The sequence below is a fragment of the Filicampus tigris genome, chromosome 18 (genome assembly GCF_054856515.1).
Source record: "Filicampus tigris isolate MCC_2025a chromosome 18, RoL_Ftig_1.0, whole genome shotgun sequence".
In the NCBI taxonomy this organism is placed as follows: Eukaryota; Metazoa; Chordata; class Actinopteri; order Syngnathiformes; family Syngnathidae; genus Filicampus; species Filicampus tigris.
Window position 1 is genome coordinate 12,661,393 of NC_141234.1, and position 16,722 is coordinate 12,678,114.

Below are 16,722 nucleotides of genomic sequence, written 5' to 3' on the forward strand. Positions count from 1 at the left end.
GCCTTGGTTTGAAGGTTTGAAAATACACAATCAATTTTGGTTGAATTCCGATGAATTGCCCAACCCTCGTTTTTTTGTTGTGTTTTTTTTAATCTATGCTGCATATATATAGTAGAGTAGTACAAATAGTAGAAATTGCTTTTTTGTTTCTTTTCAATCCCATAATTCCATAGTGTTGAAGTGTTCAGAAGGTTTTGCTCTGAATTGCTCTTTATCAGCCTGGCAGATGTCACGTTTCTCTGCAGGCAGACCATCATGACCATGTTGGGGTGTTTTTTTTTTTTTGTCTGTTTGTTTGTCCTCCGATTTTTGTTAATTAATTAACTTGCACAGTCAAGGTAATCAAAGCCATCAAGCGGTACTCCCTATTCATTTCTTCAAGTGAACAACCTGGAAGTTATTGGAAGTACCGCATTCATTTGAGGGAATAAATCATTGTATATGTGGGAACTTTTGGAAATCTAAATTCCATTTAGACTTTTTTTTTCTGTGTTCGGTTTCTCTCGCTCGCTCTCTCGACCACATGCTGTCACTGTGCTTCTTACTTTTTTGTATTTCTCATCTTTTACTTTTAATCTCTATTGCTGCCACCATATCGCTCTGCCATCCTATGGTTTGTCACGCAGCTGAATGCAGCAAGTGCAGTGTGAAATAGCCCCCCCATTAGCAATAATACACTAAGCCCCAACCACAATCTGCACTTTTCACATTCTCTTTCTTCTCCGCTACTCTCTTGCTCTTCTCTCTCCGCTCCTTCTCTTTTCTTTTCAAATATTTGCATAGCGTGGTCGCTTAATCAATTTTTTTCAATCTCACATTACTTGGAGGCAAAATTACATGACCTCATCTGTCTGTATCATAATATAATCATAATAACAAGAAATAATAAAAGAGCTTTATCTCGGAGTAGCTTATCAGCAGACTTGGTCCTCAACATATAAAGTATTTCGGGAACGTGGAAACCATTTCAAAATGTGACCATGTTAAAAATCATCTTGTAACATTTACTATGCTGTCAAGTAGGGATGGACCGATTATCGGCCGGGCCGATTAACGGCACCGATATTTGGCTTTTTGACGAATGTCGGCATCGGCCTTTTTTAAAACTCTGCTGGCCGATAATAAATCAATTTAAAACTGTGGAAATCAAAACAAAGATATGTGAAAGTTTAACATTTGTCATTTTGAAATTTTGAAATTTTAATTTACTGTCGAAAACTACATAGAGCTATTTTTTAAGTTTTCATTTATCATTTTTGAGTAATGCTGACAACTCCGGGTGCTCCCTGAACTTTTTATTAGAATTTTATAACAGAGATGTATAATATCAAAACTTTCTTGAAATAATAATTTCTAAAAAATCAACATTATGCAAACCTGAAACATTGTTCAATAAACATGTTTAAAGACATTAAGTTAAGAGTACATTTTCCTTTAGATTTTGATGCCAATATTTCCTTTTTACTGAAAATGAGTATCGGCTCCAAATATTGGTTATCGGCCTCCTTGACTACTAATAATCGGTATCGGCCCTGAAAAGAGCATATCGGTCTATCTCTACTGTCAAGTACATTTTTTTACTAGTAGAATGGATCGTGGCATCATTTAAAAGTGGTCTGCTGTGTGTGTTATTAAGAATGCAGCGAGCATGTCTGGTATGAGTGGACAGAGGGCTCAATCTACATGGACACATTATTGTCTAGCTAATGTGCAAATTGTAATTGGATCCATGCTGAGGCACTTTCCTCTCCGTTGCCTCACGTCTAGTCATGTCAGAGCCTCTCCCTCCTTCATCTCCATTGGCTCTGGCAGCATGAGAATCGCATTTAGTGTATTTTTTTTCCCCAAGGAATTATGTTCAGCTGGAAGGATGGAAAGTGTTTCACTGGAGCATGAGATAAGGACAGGGAGGTGTTGCTCTGAATCTTTAAAATGGCAGATTTTCTTTTTTTTTTTGCAGTGCTGATTGAGAGGGAAGTCAACACAGAACAGCTTTCTCAGATCGATTGAGTTTTCAATGGTGATTAAAAATGTTGAACTACTCCCAGAACAGTCTGCTTTACGTTTGAAGCTCAAACGTTAGCCTACTCTGCTGGTAGCGCATGTTGAGATGTGTCATTTTATATATATATATATATATATATATATATATATATATAAGTAGCGTAACATGATTTTAGTGGACTCTTTTTGCTGTTTAATTATTGATTCTGTGAAAAAGATAAAGCACACTTAAAATGAGGAAATTATACAATTCCAGTCGAATTGTTTGTTGTGGTTTTACCAAAGTTATTTTATAATAAAGGTGTTTTATTGATGTACTGTACAAATTGCACAGTGCTCTATGCTAAATATTCTCATCCATCCTAACCTCATTTGCACTGTACTTAAGTAGTTTATTGCAGTAAAAAGAAAATATTAGAGATAAACCACTATGTTTTTTTCAGGGCCGATACCAATTAATAGTTGTCAAGGAGGCCGATAACCGATATTTGGAGACGATATTCTTTTTCAGTAAAAAGGAAAATATTGCCATAAAAAAAATAAAACAAATTAAAGCTCTTAACTTTGTTGAAATGCCTTTACGCATCTTTGTTGAACATTTTCCAGATTTGCATAATGTTGATGTTTTTAATTATTAGACATTTTTGACAATATGCATCTTTGTTGTAAAATTCTAACAAAGTTCAGGGAGCTCCCAGGGTCATCAGCATGTCTTCAAAAGTTACATGAAAACTCAAACAATTGCTCCCTATAGTTTTCGACAGTAAATAAAGTTCTGTGTGTTCTGCCCCTCCCCTGTCTTGTGCACCTGATCCTGACTGTGGTATTCCACACCTGTGTCTTGTCACTCCCCATTAACTGGTGTAATAAACTTTGTCTCATTGCCAGGTCATTGTAGCTCATTGTCACGTTCCAGCACTTCTTTCCGGTGCCTTGAACTCAAGTAAGCTCTGACCGAGTTTGTTTCTTGACCTTGCCTTTTGACTAAACCAAATGCATGTATGTGGGACTGTCTTTGTATTGAGTCCTGCATTTCTTTATGGCAACATTGCTGCCTCCACGGGAATAGAAAAGTTTACATCAATTTCGTTCATCCCTGAACAGTGAACACTGAACACCCATTTCTCGCTGGGGCTACAATTCGAATGCACCATCGTGAAAGTCCACAATTAGGGCTGTCACAAAGCAATTTTTAGAATTGATTAGTCCGACGATATTGTGATTTGCGATATTAAAATATTACGATATTAAAAGCAGCACATCGCTGTCAAAAAAAAAAAAAATTGCCTTCTTCAGCCTAACACAACACTGTGAACTACATAGACCATAATACTTTGTGCCGCTGAGGCAATAGGAACACGTGACAATAAAATGAGTGGCCAAGCCTATTCCTTTGTCACTGCTGTTAGTATGTGCAAAAACACAATATCGTGCTTTTTTTTTTGTTTGTTTGCTATGTTTTTACAATATCATGACCCCTTCCCATGGTCTCACCACCTGTGGGAGGGGCCAAGGGTGTCTGCGCATTGTGAGCTGGGCGGCGGTAAAAGGCCGGGACCTTGGCCGATCCCCGGCTACGGAAACTAGCTCTTGGGACATGGAATGTCACCTCTCTGGCAGCGAAGGAACCCGAGCTGGTGTGTGTGGCTGAGAAGTTCCGACTAGATATAGTCGGGCTCGCCTCCACGCACAGCTTGGGCTCTGGTACCAGTCCTCTCGAAAGGGGTTGGACACTCTTCCACTCTGGAGTTGCCGAAGGTGAGCAGTGCCAAGCAGGTGTAGGCATACTTATGTACATTGGGGTTTACCCCGATGGACGAAAGGGTAGCCTCCCTCTGCCTTAGGATGAGGGGATGGGTCCTGACTGCTGTTTGTGCCTATGCACCAAACAGCAGTGCAGAGCACCCACCCTTTTTGGAGTCCTTGGAGGGTGTGTCGGAGAGTGTGCCCCCTGGGGACTCCATCGTTCTGCTGGGGGATTTGAATGCTCATGTGGGCAATGAGAGTGAGACCTGGAGAGGCGTGATTGGGAGGAACGCCCCCCCCCGATCTGAACCCGAGTGGTGTTCTGTTACTGGACTTCTCTGCTCATCACAGATTGTCCATAACAAACACCATGTTCAAACTTAAGGGTGTCCATATGTGCACTTGGCACCAGGACACCCTCAGTTCAATGATTGACTTTGTAGTCATATCATTGGATTTGTGGCCGCACGTTTTAGACGCTCGGGTGAAGAGAGGGGCGGAGCTGTCAACTGATCACCACTCGGTGGTGTGTTGGCTCCGATGGTGGGGGAAGATGCCAATCCAATCCGGCAGACATAAACGTATTCTGAAGGTTTGCTGGGAACGTCAGGCAGAATCTCCTACCAGAAAGAGTTTCAACTCCCACCTCTGGCAGAACTTCACCCAAGTCTCGGGAGAGGCGGGGGACATTGAGTCTGAGTGGCCCATGTTTCGTGCTTCCATTGTTAAGGCAACCGATTGGAGCTGTGGCTGTAAGGTGGTCGGTGCCTGTCGTGGCAGCACCCCGAACCCGCTGGCGGACACTGGCAGTAAGGAATGCGGTCAAGCTGAAGACAGATTCCTCTCGGGGCCCTTTTGGCCCGTGGGACTTCAGAGGCAGCTGACACATACTGGCTGGCCAAGCGGAAAACAGCTTCGGTGGTCGCTGAGGCAAAAAACTTGGGGTGTGAGGAGTTCGGTGAGACCATGGAAAATGACGTCTGGATGGCTTCGAGGAAATTCTGGACCACCATCCGGCGTCTCAAGGGAGAGGAAAGCAGTGCACCATTAACACTGTGTAGAGTGGAGATGTGGTGCTGCTAACCTTGACTCGGGACGTTGTGGGTCGTGGGGAGAATACGTCAAAGACCTCCTCAATTCCACTGACACACCTTCCAGTGATTAAACAGAGCCTGGAGACTCCGAGGTGGGCTCTCTCTGGGGTTGAAGTAACCAAGGTGGTTAAAAAGCTCCTTGGCGGCACAGCCCTGAGGGGTGGATGAGATCCGCCCAGAGTTCCTAAAGGCTCTGGTTGTAGAGGGGCTGTCATGGTTGACACGCCTCTACAACATTGCTTGGAGAAGGCGGTCGATCGTGTCCCTCGGGGAGCTCTGTGGGGGGTGCTTCAGGAATACGGGGTACCTATCCCCCTAATACGGGCAGTTCGTCCCTGTTCCACCGATGTCAGAGTTTGGTCCGCATTTCTGTAAGTACGTTAAATTTGTTTCCAGTGAGTGTTGGACTCCGCCAAGGTTGCCCTTTGTCACAGATTCTGTTCATAACTTCTAAGAAAATAATTTCCAGACACAGCCGAGGTGTGGATGGGATCCAATTCGGTGGCTTTTTGCGGATGTGGTACAACAACCACCAAACGGAAGTCTGCCAGTTTAATGCGAAAGCATAAATGCTGACATAGGTTAATGTGAGTTAGGAATCAGGATGGATCATTTCTCTATTTACAAACCTTCAAACTTTTCTTGTTCTAATTACGCTGCAGAAGTACAGTATTGCGTTTAATAAAAAAAAAAATTCAATCACAAGTGTTTGTGTTCCTGCAAAGTATGTAAAAATGATTACAAATCCACGATATAGTGAGGTGTGAAGCATGAACGGTGTGGTAATACTGTAGGTGTTTTCAATGTAAATTTACAGCATAAAATGACTCGAGCTGCAGTGATGGATGAGGTTAGAAAGATGAATTTGATTCTGTGCTTTTGCCATCAGTCAGCGGAAGTTGACTTGGCATTACCAACTGGCAACAAAAGCACGCAGAACACTGAAGCCGCTTTTGCGAACAGTTTGAACACCCGAGTCCTGTGACTCAGTCATGGTTTGCAAATTTTAATACAATCCCCCTTAGTTGTAATGATGATCAATGGAGGAGAGGAGTTGCGGTATTGATCTGGACAGGTCATTAGATCATCTTAATTATGAAGTTTTTTTATTTCTTTCTTTATTTATTTTTAACGATAGCAGTTGGAAATATGAAAACTACTAAAGCCTTTTCCATTGTTTGCTCATGTACAGTATAATAAGACACCCCATTTGAACCCAAACACCCTCAAGGATAGGAATGGATTGCTTTAATGTTAATGTAAAAAATAAATTGTCCGCATTGCCCAACTGGGATAAAACATTCATGCGCTGAAAGAGGGATGTCTTTAAAGCTGTGGAGATAATTGTATGACAGTAGTAATGGACATTCGGAGAGTCTTGGTCGAAATAAGAAAAAGGAACATTGTGCAGTCTGTTCCGCCATTCACCTCAATGTCCCTCCAATAATTCGCTTTCGGTGGACTGCTTGAAGTTGTATTGGTTGAGGATTATAAAAACTGCCTTCAGCTCAGCATAAATCACGTTCATGCTGGCATGAAAAATGCCTGTTGTTTTATGTGACATGCAGCTTATACATTATCAATAAATAGCCAGGGCATGGTGCATGTTCACCCTGCCAATGAGGGGCGAGATGGTGGTGGGGGGTTGACAAAGCTGTGATGGGAACCGTACAAGACAAACCATCATTGGTGCCTAATCCACACACAGGAGAGAGTGGATGTGAATGGTTGCTAGGCAACAGCAACAGCCAGATTTGCTGCCTTTTGCAGTCAGAGGAGGACACTGCTTTTTGTATGTGTGCAGTTCTCTGCAAATGTTTTGGAACCAAGTCCAACAACATTTAGTAGCGTGTACAAGAAGTAGATGTTTGTTGATTTACGATTTGAACAGGTTTATTCGACAAAAATACACATGAATATAGGTATGGTCTCAGTGGCAGTGGCAGGTGCCGCACACCCCCCCCAAGGCATTTTACATATGCGCAAGAAGAAGAAGCCCAGTAAAAGTACTACACACCATCCTTGCTCTCTGATTGTCATGTCTCACATTTCTCTTTTGTGCCAGGAGCTGTTAAGGGAGTTGCACATATTAATTTAGTCATTTAATATAGTCATAGCTGCGCATGACTGTACTGTCACACATTTAGTGTCACTATCATTATATTATAGCCTACTGCGACTGCTGTTACAGGTAAGAATGATATGCGACATTATCGTTTCAAAGGCAAAAATGGAGGCAGTGAAAAGGCTATTTATTCAAAATACTTCAATTATATTTTTCATTTGTGAGAAAAAGGACTGGCAAAAGTTGTCAATGTGTGTGCCAGGTGATTGAATGGTGATCTGTTGAGTGTGTACGTTTCCTACCAGCTGGTTATAGGCTCCGCTCATCACCTGCAACGCTGTCACTGGATAAGCAGTATAATTTAGAAATGGAAACCCTAACCCAATGGAAAACAGATCAAATACCTTTAAAACATTTTTCCCAGGATGTGTTCATTTTGCGATGACCTTTTCTGATGTGTCCTTTTACAATCACATTTTGCTGGACAAAAATATTTACCGGTTTAAGTTTTTAGAAGAAAAAAAAAAATGATCCGACTGGGTTTTGCTTTCAATCAAATGATGACAAAGTTTTTCTCTATATTCTGCATGAGCTCTCTAATGTAACAATTTGTAGTTTGCATGCATTTCAAATGCTGAGTGCAAGAAACACAATGTGTTGTACCATTTATAGCTGTTGCTTTTTCCATTTTCAACACGGTACTTATTATAGTAAATAATGTGTCGCTTCATGACGATCTGTTGAAATTGGCCATTCTCCCTCCTTGGGCATTGTATTCAAGTAAACTAATGGGGGGGCGATGGTTATGTTGATACAAATGTAGGCAAAATAGGCACACCTGTCACTATGGGCTGGGATTAGCCATTTAAAGACATTTCAACCCGTTTCATCAAGAAAGAAAAAGCATGTGAGCCTCAAAAGACGTTGGACATTTAAAATGAACACGGTTCTTTCTTGTCTTTTTTTTCCTGTAAAGATCTGCGTCTGCATGCAACAAAAATGTTTGCAACTCTCGGCAAAAAGACACTTTTTCCAAATACAAACCCCACTTCCAATGACGTTGGACATTGTGTAAAATGTAAATAAAAACAAAATACAATGATTTTGTAAATAATTTTCAAACCATATTCAATTGAATACACTACAAAGATAAGATATTAACTGTTCAATCTGATGAACATTTATTCTTTTCCAAATCTTCATGCATTCCATGTGCCCCATATAAGACTGACATCTGGCAACGGGTCTGGTTGTAGGTATAAGCCCCTACCTGACAAATAGATACAAAATTCTAGATGTTTATAATCCCAGCTCCTGTTTTTAAATGTTTCGGACTCTGAACTGGCATTTTTGCCCTGGGATTTCCGTCAAAGCTGCAGTGCAATGTCTGTGATGGTCCCATGGTTGTTTAGAAAGATTTGAAGACAACACAACGGCACTGGGTTCTCGAGTGCTAGAGCGCTTTTCAATATTAATTGATTAATACTTCAATAATAACCACGAGCAAAAAAACAAAAAACAAAAAAAAGAGGCCAGTGTCAAAAAAAGGCAGTATGTTGGGCTTTGAGTTCCAGTTTGCTATGAGATGATTAATCAGACAGCAGCTGTGTCAATTGACTCACCTTGCACGGCGTTTACAGTATGTGTCACGTCGCCTCTGTGCTCCCATTGTTGTACAACTCTGACAGTAACCACAAACACAGAGGAGATCTAGGCTCTCAAAACAGATGTGCATGTGTTTTGTTTTTCATTTTTGGGATGCAGTTTTCACAAAATATATTTGAGTAATATTCATGTAATTTACATAAAAAAAAAATAAATAAATAAAAAGAACAATCACACAAAATGTGAAACTATTAACCCTTTCACTGCCAGACATTTTCAGACGCTCTTATACCCTAACGTTTGAAAAATTTTTAAAAAAATCTAAATAATCAGCTGCCGCGGTCGGTCGAAGCTAAATTCTGATCACAGCCTGTAAGCTTGGTATTTATATTCTTCATTTAGCATTTTTATAATGAAATTGATTGTTTAACAAGTATTTAGAGGTGTGGGAACCATGTTGGGGTTCGCAACAACATAACAGAGGCACAAATCCCCCAAAATAAAACTACGATAAATATCATATAAAATAATAATCATAATCACAAGTCCGACTCTACTTTGCGGGTTTCACTTATCGCGGCGGGTTCTGTCCCCCCATTAACCGCGATGAATGAGGGATCACTGTATTTACATTTTGATCTGATACACATCTTAGAGGATGGCATCTTTTTGTTTGACTCCACTCTTTTTTGAAGTGACTGCAAAATGACTGATGTTGAGACTGATGTTTTGTTTAGTGTCTTTTATCACATGGACTATAAAGCTATCTATAGGTTAAAAACAAGCAGTTGTGAAGCTGAGAGGTAATCGAAAATCAATTAGTGCCATTATTGGGCCTCATTCACTAACACGTGTAGAAATGTTCATACTCTGCACACAAGTTGAGCGTAGATGCAAAATCACGTCGGATTCATCACACATGCGTACGGGCCCAATTTTCTTTGCACCGCTGTGCGTATGTTGATGGATCAAATTCAAATTCAAGAATGCTGGACATAAAACACAGAAAAATGTAATTTTGAGCGAATCAATACACAAACACTGCATGAGTTGTTGAAATGAATAATAAGGAATAAATACAGCGCAGCAAAGAGGCATTTGTTGATGAAAAAAATAATTACATTAGCGTTGGAAGCGACAGAAACTATTCAGGACATGCCGGTTCGAGTTATTGACCTACGATTTGTATTGGCCTGGAAAATAAACACATTAGAAAAGGAGGGCCACAAACTACTGTTTTAGTGACAGCAACAAAAATAACTCCAGAGGGCAGGAGTGTGGGTATCACAAGCACCATGTTTGCAAAACACTTTCTAAAAAAAAAATTTTTTAAAATACAGCTGCTACACCGTGATGAGAGCTACTTATTAGCAAGAATAATAGGAAAGGCAAATCATGGTTCAGAAAACAGGTGAGCCATGATTGGTTGTTACCTGAGCCCCAAGCAGGCGTGATGTCATTTTCAATCGACAGCAAGTGGCAAAATGGCCGCCCCCAGAGATGGCTAAAAACAGGTTTTATTTCGCTCTTTAGCTCATATTTTACAAACACAGTTGTAATCAGAATGCCATGTTTTGACTAATGGAGGCTCATAGAACATATTTTTGTGAAGACATTTTTTGGGTTGACTTTAAGTTCCTATTGAAGAGTGTTTTGTAACTTCATTAGCAATTTCTTTTGGTCGAAATTGTTATGCTTGGGCGTTTTCAGTTTTGTTTTCTCAGTATTTCTGTGTTTGTCTCGTCAATGATTATTGTTTCCACCTGTCTGCATTCCACACCCAAGTGTTGGCCAATCAGCTCCCTCCTACCTTGTGTGTCTCGTCCAGGTGTTTCTCGTTGTCTCGTCAGTATGCTTGTATTTAAGTTCCTAGTTTTCGTTCTGTCCTCGTCGGATCATTGTCTCGGTCATGTTTTTTTTTTTTTTTTTTTTTTGTTTCTCCTGGTATGTTGTTTTGTTTCTCAGTGTTTCTTTGCTACTTTGAGATTTGTTTCTGCTCGTTATTGTTCATAAATATTTTCTTCAGTACCCCCTGCTTCTCCTGCCTCCCTGCATTTGGTTCCTCCATCCCGGAAACGTGTTAGAAATAGCATTAAAAAATCTATATGGAATGCAGATAAAAAAGTTCAACACTATTTTTTTTTTCCCATCATTGTGGTTTGGTGTGATTATTAAGAATATATACAAATATCCAAATGGCCAGTATAATTAATCATTTGTCATTATTGATTAAAAACCATTAATTCAAATCATTGTAAATGACGGACTATGAAAAAGAAAGCAGACAGTATGCCTAGTGATTTGGAACAGTATATATATTCATACACTTTGGTAGGCACAATATAAAAGACTCTGTACTTAAAATATTTTTTTATTTAAAATATACGACACATGCTCTGTAAAGCAATTGCAAACCACATCTTTCCTCCGCTGCACTGGCTTTTTTATTGTTTGGAAAGGGAGTAGCTCAGTTCCATTCCATTCCATTTTGACAATATTTTGCTGATTCTGACTTCAAGAATCAATAACTCTGAAGTGAAACATTGTCGAATAACTCATCTTTCCAACCACAATGACAATGAGCCAAAGCCTCATTTGCATCAAAATGAGATGTCCTCTAAAGAAAAGAGATAACATTTGCGTTTGTGCAGCCAGCTGTGATGTTAGGTAAGTAGACGAGGAGTGTTCTGTTCATCCAAACTTGATTCCATTGGAGTAGGCGCCAATATACTGTGAACATGTAAAGATTTTATATGTTGTTTCATTTATGTAAAAATGGTTAGCAATGCTGCTTTGAGGCAAGAACATTCTGGTTTTGAATGTTAGGTTCGGACAGTAGCTAAATCTGTAATGATTTCAGATTTCTTTTTTTATAAACTTAGAGTTGAAATGGCATTAAAATCTCCCATCGCTTATCAGTATTGTATTTTAGAAGAAATGAAACAGACATTTTACACACAGGCAACTGTTTATCTCTTCCACTCTCTCCCTCGCTTCTCCACCATAATTTATCACATGTTTTTAAGAGATTCAGAATTGTTTACATTTGCATCACGGTGCATCGGAGAGTTGATTATTTCTCTGTTCTCTATTATTTTTCCCACGTCTACACAATTTAGAAGATAGTCCTATTAGCAGAGCTGGGCATTTTACAAAAAAATGACGGTACATTTGTAGCCCTCCGCCTACAGCTACACTCTTCCACCGTCCGTTTATCCGCCATTTTGCCTGGCCAGACCAAAATAGTAATCGATTGCGAGAGCTTTGAAATGAGTAATGGCAGTAATATAGGCGATTCGCTCGTGGACTTTGAACCATTAGAACCAGTCGATCGTGATATATGGTTAAGATATATGTTTGTAGACAATGACAATATGAACGTCTTTGTGACAAAATAGAGGATTGTAATTCCACTCGATTTTGAAAATTAAAAATAGTGCTTCTCTTACAATGACACTTTATTTTTACATTTTCGATTGAAACGGTAAAGATTAATAAACTCGGGCCTGTGTGCAAGCCACATGTCTAAGGTCTCAAAATCTTTTGGAATTATGTTTCTGTCTGCTACAGGGGTTGAGATATTAATTATTTTGTAGGTGTTGAATTTCTGGAAAAACTTCAGGTTTTCAAGAGTAATTCCAAAGATGACCTTAGGTTTTGGCGAGCTGTTGAGCCAGGCGCTTTAGGCTTTAACGGGTTAAACGGGCTTCCTTTAGCGTTTCCGACTACCAACTTCTAAAAAAAAAAAAAAAAAAAACACGCTCCACTGCTGGGCGATATTTGAAACGAAAGACTCACCACGGCATGGAAGCATCACCGGCCGGACGAAATGCGTCCTCTTTTAGCACCTTCTAGGACCTTTTTGGATCTTTATGTACCTTTGACGACCTCGGAAACCTCGCCGCATTTAAAGAAGACGTGAACACATAAATCCTATTTATTCTATTTTCGTCTGTCTCCCGGTACCGGTCCACGGACCGGTGGTTGGGGAGCCACTTGTGTGTCACATCCTAATTTAAACACCTTGACAAAAGGTTTAATCTGTGATTATCTTATGATCTTTTGATGTCAAACGCAAATGTTTTCATTTCACATCCAAAAATAAAATTTCTCACCCCATTCCAACAGTAAATAATCTCCAGTGATTGCTTTAGACCAATTAAGATATTGTGGCGATGATGATCAAGTAGTGGGTGTTGGTTTGTTTATAAGGATGAACAAATGAGTTGTTCATCTATTTAGCAATTACCCTTTGAAGTCAGGTCATTTGTACCCAAGCGGTAATGCGGTTCGTGGAAAATTCCACTAGGCTCACATACAAAAGGTTGCCACTCAAATTGGTACTGGGAGTGACACAGGCCTGTGCCAAAGCAGCATTTCCTTTCATCTGAGGTGTTATCTAATTTCTTTGAGGATACCTTCTTCATGTGTTCTTCTGAATTTGTGGCAGAAAGCAAACCTCCACCCCCAACCCCCCAATAGTTCGATTTCATAAAGCAGTGGTACTAACTATAAAAAGGGTATAATAGACATTAGAAACAGAAGCTGTGTGGTTCTCAAATTGGGGTACGTGTACCACTGGGGGTACGTGAAGGCACTGCAGGGCGTGCGTGAGATTTGAAAATATATTTAGAAAGTAGCATCAATGCAAAAAAACAGCTTGATCACAGAAATTGCCTCCCTGCCACTGAGAATGACAAAGATCCTCAGTGAAACAGAGTTGGCAGTTGGTAATGTTGTTGGTCTTCTTTTGAATTATTAAATGGATGATTTTGGGGGGCTGTTTCTGTTTTTATTGAAAATTACAGATATTTTTCTTATATTCTTCTCGTAGAAACAATTCCCCAAACTTCTCGCTTAAAGCAGAAGTCAACCCAAACATTTTTTTAAGAATATGAAACACGGCATTCTGATTGATATTGTATTTGTGGAATATGAGTTAAGCAACAAAGCCATCTCTGGGGGCGACCATTTTGTCACTTCTGTCGACTGAAAATGACATCACAACTGCTCAGGGCTCACATAACGACCAATCATAGCTCAGCTTCAGAAAACAGGTGAGCCGTGATTGGTCATTATTTGAGCCCTTAGCAGTTGTGATGTCATTTTCAGTCGACAGAAGTGACAAAATGGCCGCCACCAGAGAGGGCTAAAAACAGTTGGATTTTGCTGCTTAACTCCTATTTCATATCAATCATATTTTCTTGTTTTAACTAGTGGGCCTGCATAAAACATGTTCTTGAAAAAAATATGTTTGGGTTGACTTCCCTTTAAAAGTTGAGTTCTAACCACCGTGGAGGTAACTTAAGCAGCGTATTTTGCTCTGAGATGATATGACAAAGACGGTAAACTAATAATGTATTTCATTTTGGCTTTGCAACATGCGCAAATTGTTTTTGATCTCACCAATGAACAGTGAAGCAACTTTTTGAGGTACAAGTATGTAAAAATCATCTTTGTGTGTCTTCACGCCAGTGACTCTCCTCACAACCTCCATTGAAATTGTTCAACTGCATAACTGTTCACTTCTTCAATAAACACGTGAAAACAAAACAACAATTTCTTTCAGCCAGTCGGTATTTGGATTTTTTTAATTTTTTTTTTCCGCCAGTAGTCATGTATCTTGTTGTGTAAGTTTTGGAAGTGTTTACCTGTTGTTTATTTTGACATGGGGGGAAAAAACGACAGTCAACGCTATAAATAGTGCAGATTCACTTTAACTTGTCAAATTGCTTATTTATACTAAATGCATACTCTTGTGTTTTTTTTTGTTTTTTTCTTTCCAGGTGGAAAGATGGTGCCATTCTTTCTTTTCTTCTTTGCTGCATCGCCCTTACTCAGCGCATCTGCACACAATACATCTGCTGGTAATGACTATGCTGCCTCACATTCCAGTGTTTGTTTGGAACAATGTCTCAGGTTGTCTGGAGAAAGCAGATGTCGCTGCCGCGGTTACAGTGGTCGCTGAGGATTTTTACATAACATAGCAGTCATTAATCTTCAAATGGATTAATGATTGAATGCGTACTAATATCTTGAGTCCTTACCCTTCAACCTTTCCGTATTAGCTTTTTGTTTTATTTGGGGTGTCAAATGACATGGTCCTTCAAAATAATTTGGGTTTTGAGACTAAATCAATGCTGGCTTGATTGTTTATTATTGTCTATTTTGCCGCCTCAAGCGCTTCAGGGAGTGATTAATCAACGGTTAAACCAACACAATCACTCAATTCTTCACGATTGATAGATTGTTATGTCCATTTTTATTAAAATCAATGATATGAAAAATATGTTGCGCATGCACTTGGCTCAGATTTCATTTCTGCAACACTTGATGTATCAGTAATTTGGATCAGTCGTGAATATTGTTTTAAGTTGGGGATTCTCAAGATTACAAAAATGTCATCCAAAGTAGGCCTGCACGATTGCGACGTGCGCATGCGCGATAGTCACATCGTAGGACGTGCAATGTTTTAACTTTTTTTTTTCTTAGAATACGCAAACTTTTGTTTTGCTTTTCATCAAAGCAGCAAGCCACTCCGTGCTCTTACACAGCCTCTCTCGCTCACCCCCTCCCTCCTGCCAATCAGTCACCGGCCCCTCCCCCTCCACTCTCACAGCCGCTGCTGTCTGCTCTGAGACGACATGGAGGAGGAGGAGACGACGGCAGAAGCGGCAGTGGTCCCCAAAAGAAAGTCAACATCCGAAATATGAAAGTATTTCGGCTATAAAAAGGAGGATTCAGAACAACAAAACAATCTTTGCCAACAGTGTTTCACCGCTGTTGCTGCAATCGCCATCACAAGCCCCTGTATGAGCATTTCAAACTAAGAAGTGGGACCCGAGGTGAAACTTCATCAACACCAAAAACAATTACAGACGCCTTGGCCAGCATAACTCCTCATGATAAGAAGTCCAAACTGCACCGAAAAATCACGGATGCAATATGTTTTACAGACCATTTTAGTTATTGTTATAGTTTTGTGAACAACTCAGGGGACTAATGCACCTGCGCTTTAATTTTTTATATTTTTGTTCTAATTTGTTTACAACTTTGCTGCAGTTTCACAAATGTTTTTTTTTTAATCATAATGTTTTATTTTTGTAAACAACTCAGGTGCTAGCACACCTGCTTTTTAATTTTTTTATATTCTATAGTTTAGTTTAAAGATGTTAATAATCCTGCTACTGCTTTAGAGTTTTTTTATTTTCTTCTATTTTTTGAAATGACTCAAGGGACTAGTGCACCTGCTCTTATTTATTTTTTTTGTTTAAAATATGTTTAATATTTTGCTGCTGTTTCAATTTAAGTGTGAAATACCATGTTAAATACCGGCAATCTATTATGTTACAGAGACATGGCCTCTGTGATCCCTTTTTTTTTTTTTTTTTATAGCAACCCTTACGATTAAACGATATTATATGAATACAACGATGTCATGGTGAGTTAACCAAATTATTCCCAAACAAATCTATTCAAGTCATCTGCTGAAAATTCTTCTATTTTTAATATCGCAATATATATCGCAAGCCCCCCAAAAAATTGCAATGTCATTTTTTTTCCAATATCGTGCAGCCCCAATCCAAAGTAATCTAAAGCATCCATCCATCCATTATCGATAGCGCTTATCCTCACGAGGGGCGCGGGCGTGCTGGAGCCTATCCCAGCAGTCTTCGGGCAGTGGGCGGGGGACACCCCGAATTGGTTGCCAGCCAATCGCAGGGCACACAAAGACAAGCAAACATCCGCACTCACAATCACACCTAGGGGCAATTTAGAGTGTCCAATTAACCTACCATGCATGTTTTTGGAATGTGGGAGGAAACCGTAGCACCCGGAGAAAACCCACGCAGGCACGGGGAGAACATGCATACTCCATACAGGGAGGCCGGGGCCGGGATCGAACCCACGGCCTCTGAACAGTGAGGCGGACGTGCTAACCAGTCGGCAAGTTGTTTTGGTCTTTCAAAAAATGTTTACATGAGCAGTAAAGATTGCCGGCACTGCTGTGCACGCTGGTTTGCACCTGGCTTTCAGAGGCTGTATTTAATGACGCAAAAATCAGCCATCGCAGTTAATCTCAGGTTTGATTAATCACATTGAGCGTGCTACATTATCGTATTTATTGTCAGAAATATTGTCTGTTTGGCACATGCAATCCTGGGTGTGCCTTGTTAGTAGATTAGCTTCGAGGTCTATTTGCATGAA

The 16,722-nt window shown here is 39.9% G+C and overlaps 1 protein-coding gene across 1 annotated transcript in view; it reads left to right on the forward strand.

The window, feature by feature from the left end:
• gabbr1b (gamma-aminobutyric acid (GABA) B receptor, 1b) overlaps nucleotides 1-16,722 on the forward strand; it is a 179,029-nt gene that overhangs the window by 27,616 nt on the left and 134,691 nt on the right. The window contains exon 2 of the mRNA XM_086014658.1: nucleotides 14,301-14,381. Within this exon, the coding sequence (XP_085870784.1) occupies nucleotides 14,301-14,381 (81 nt within the window). The remainder of the gene's footprint in view (nucleotides 1-14,300; nucleotides 14,382-16,722) is intronic.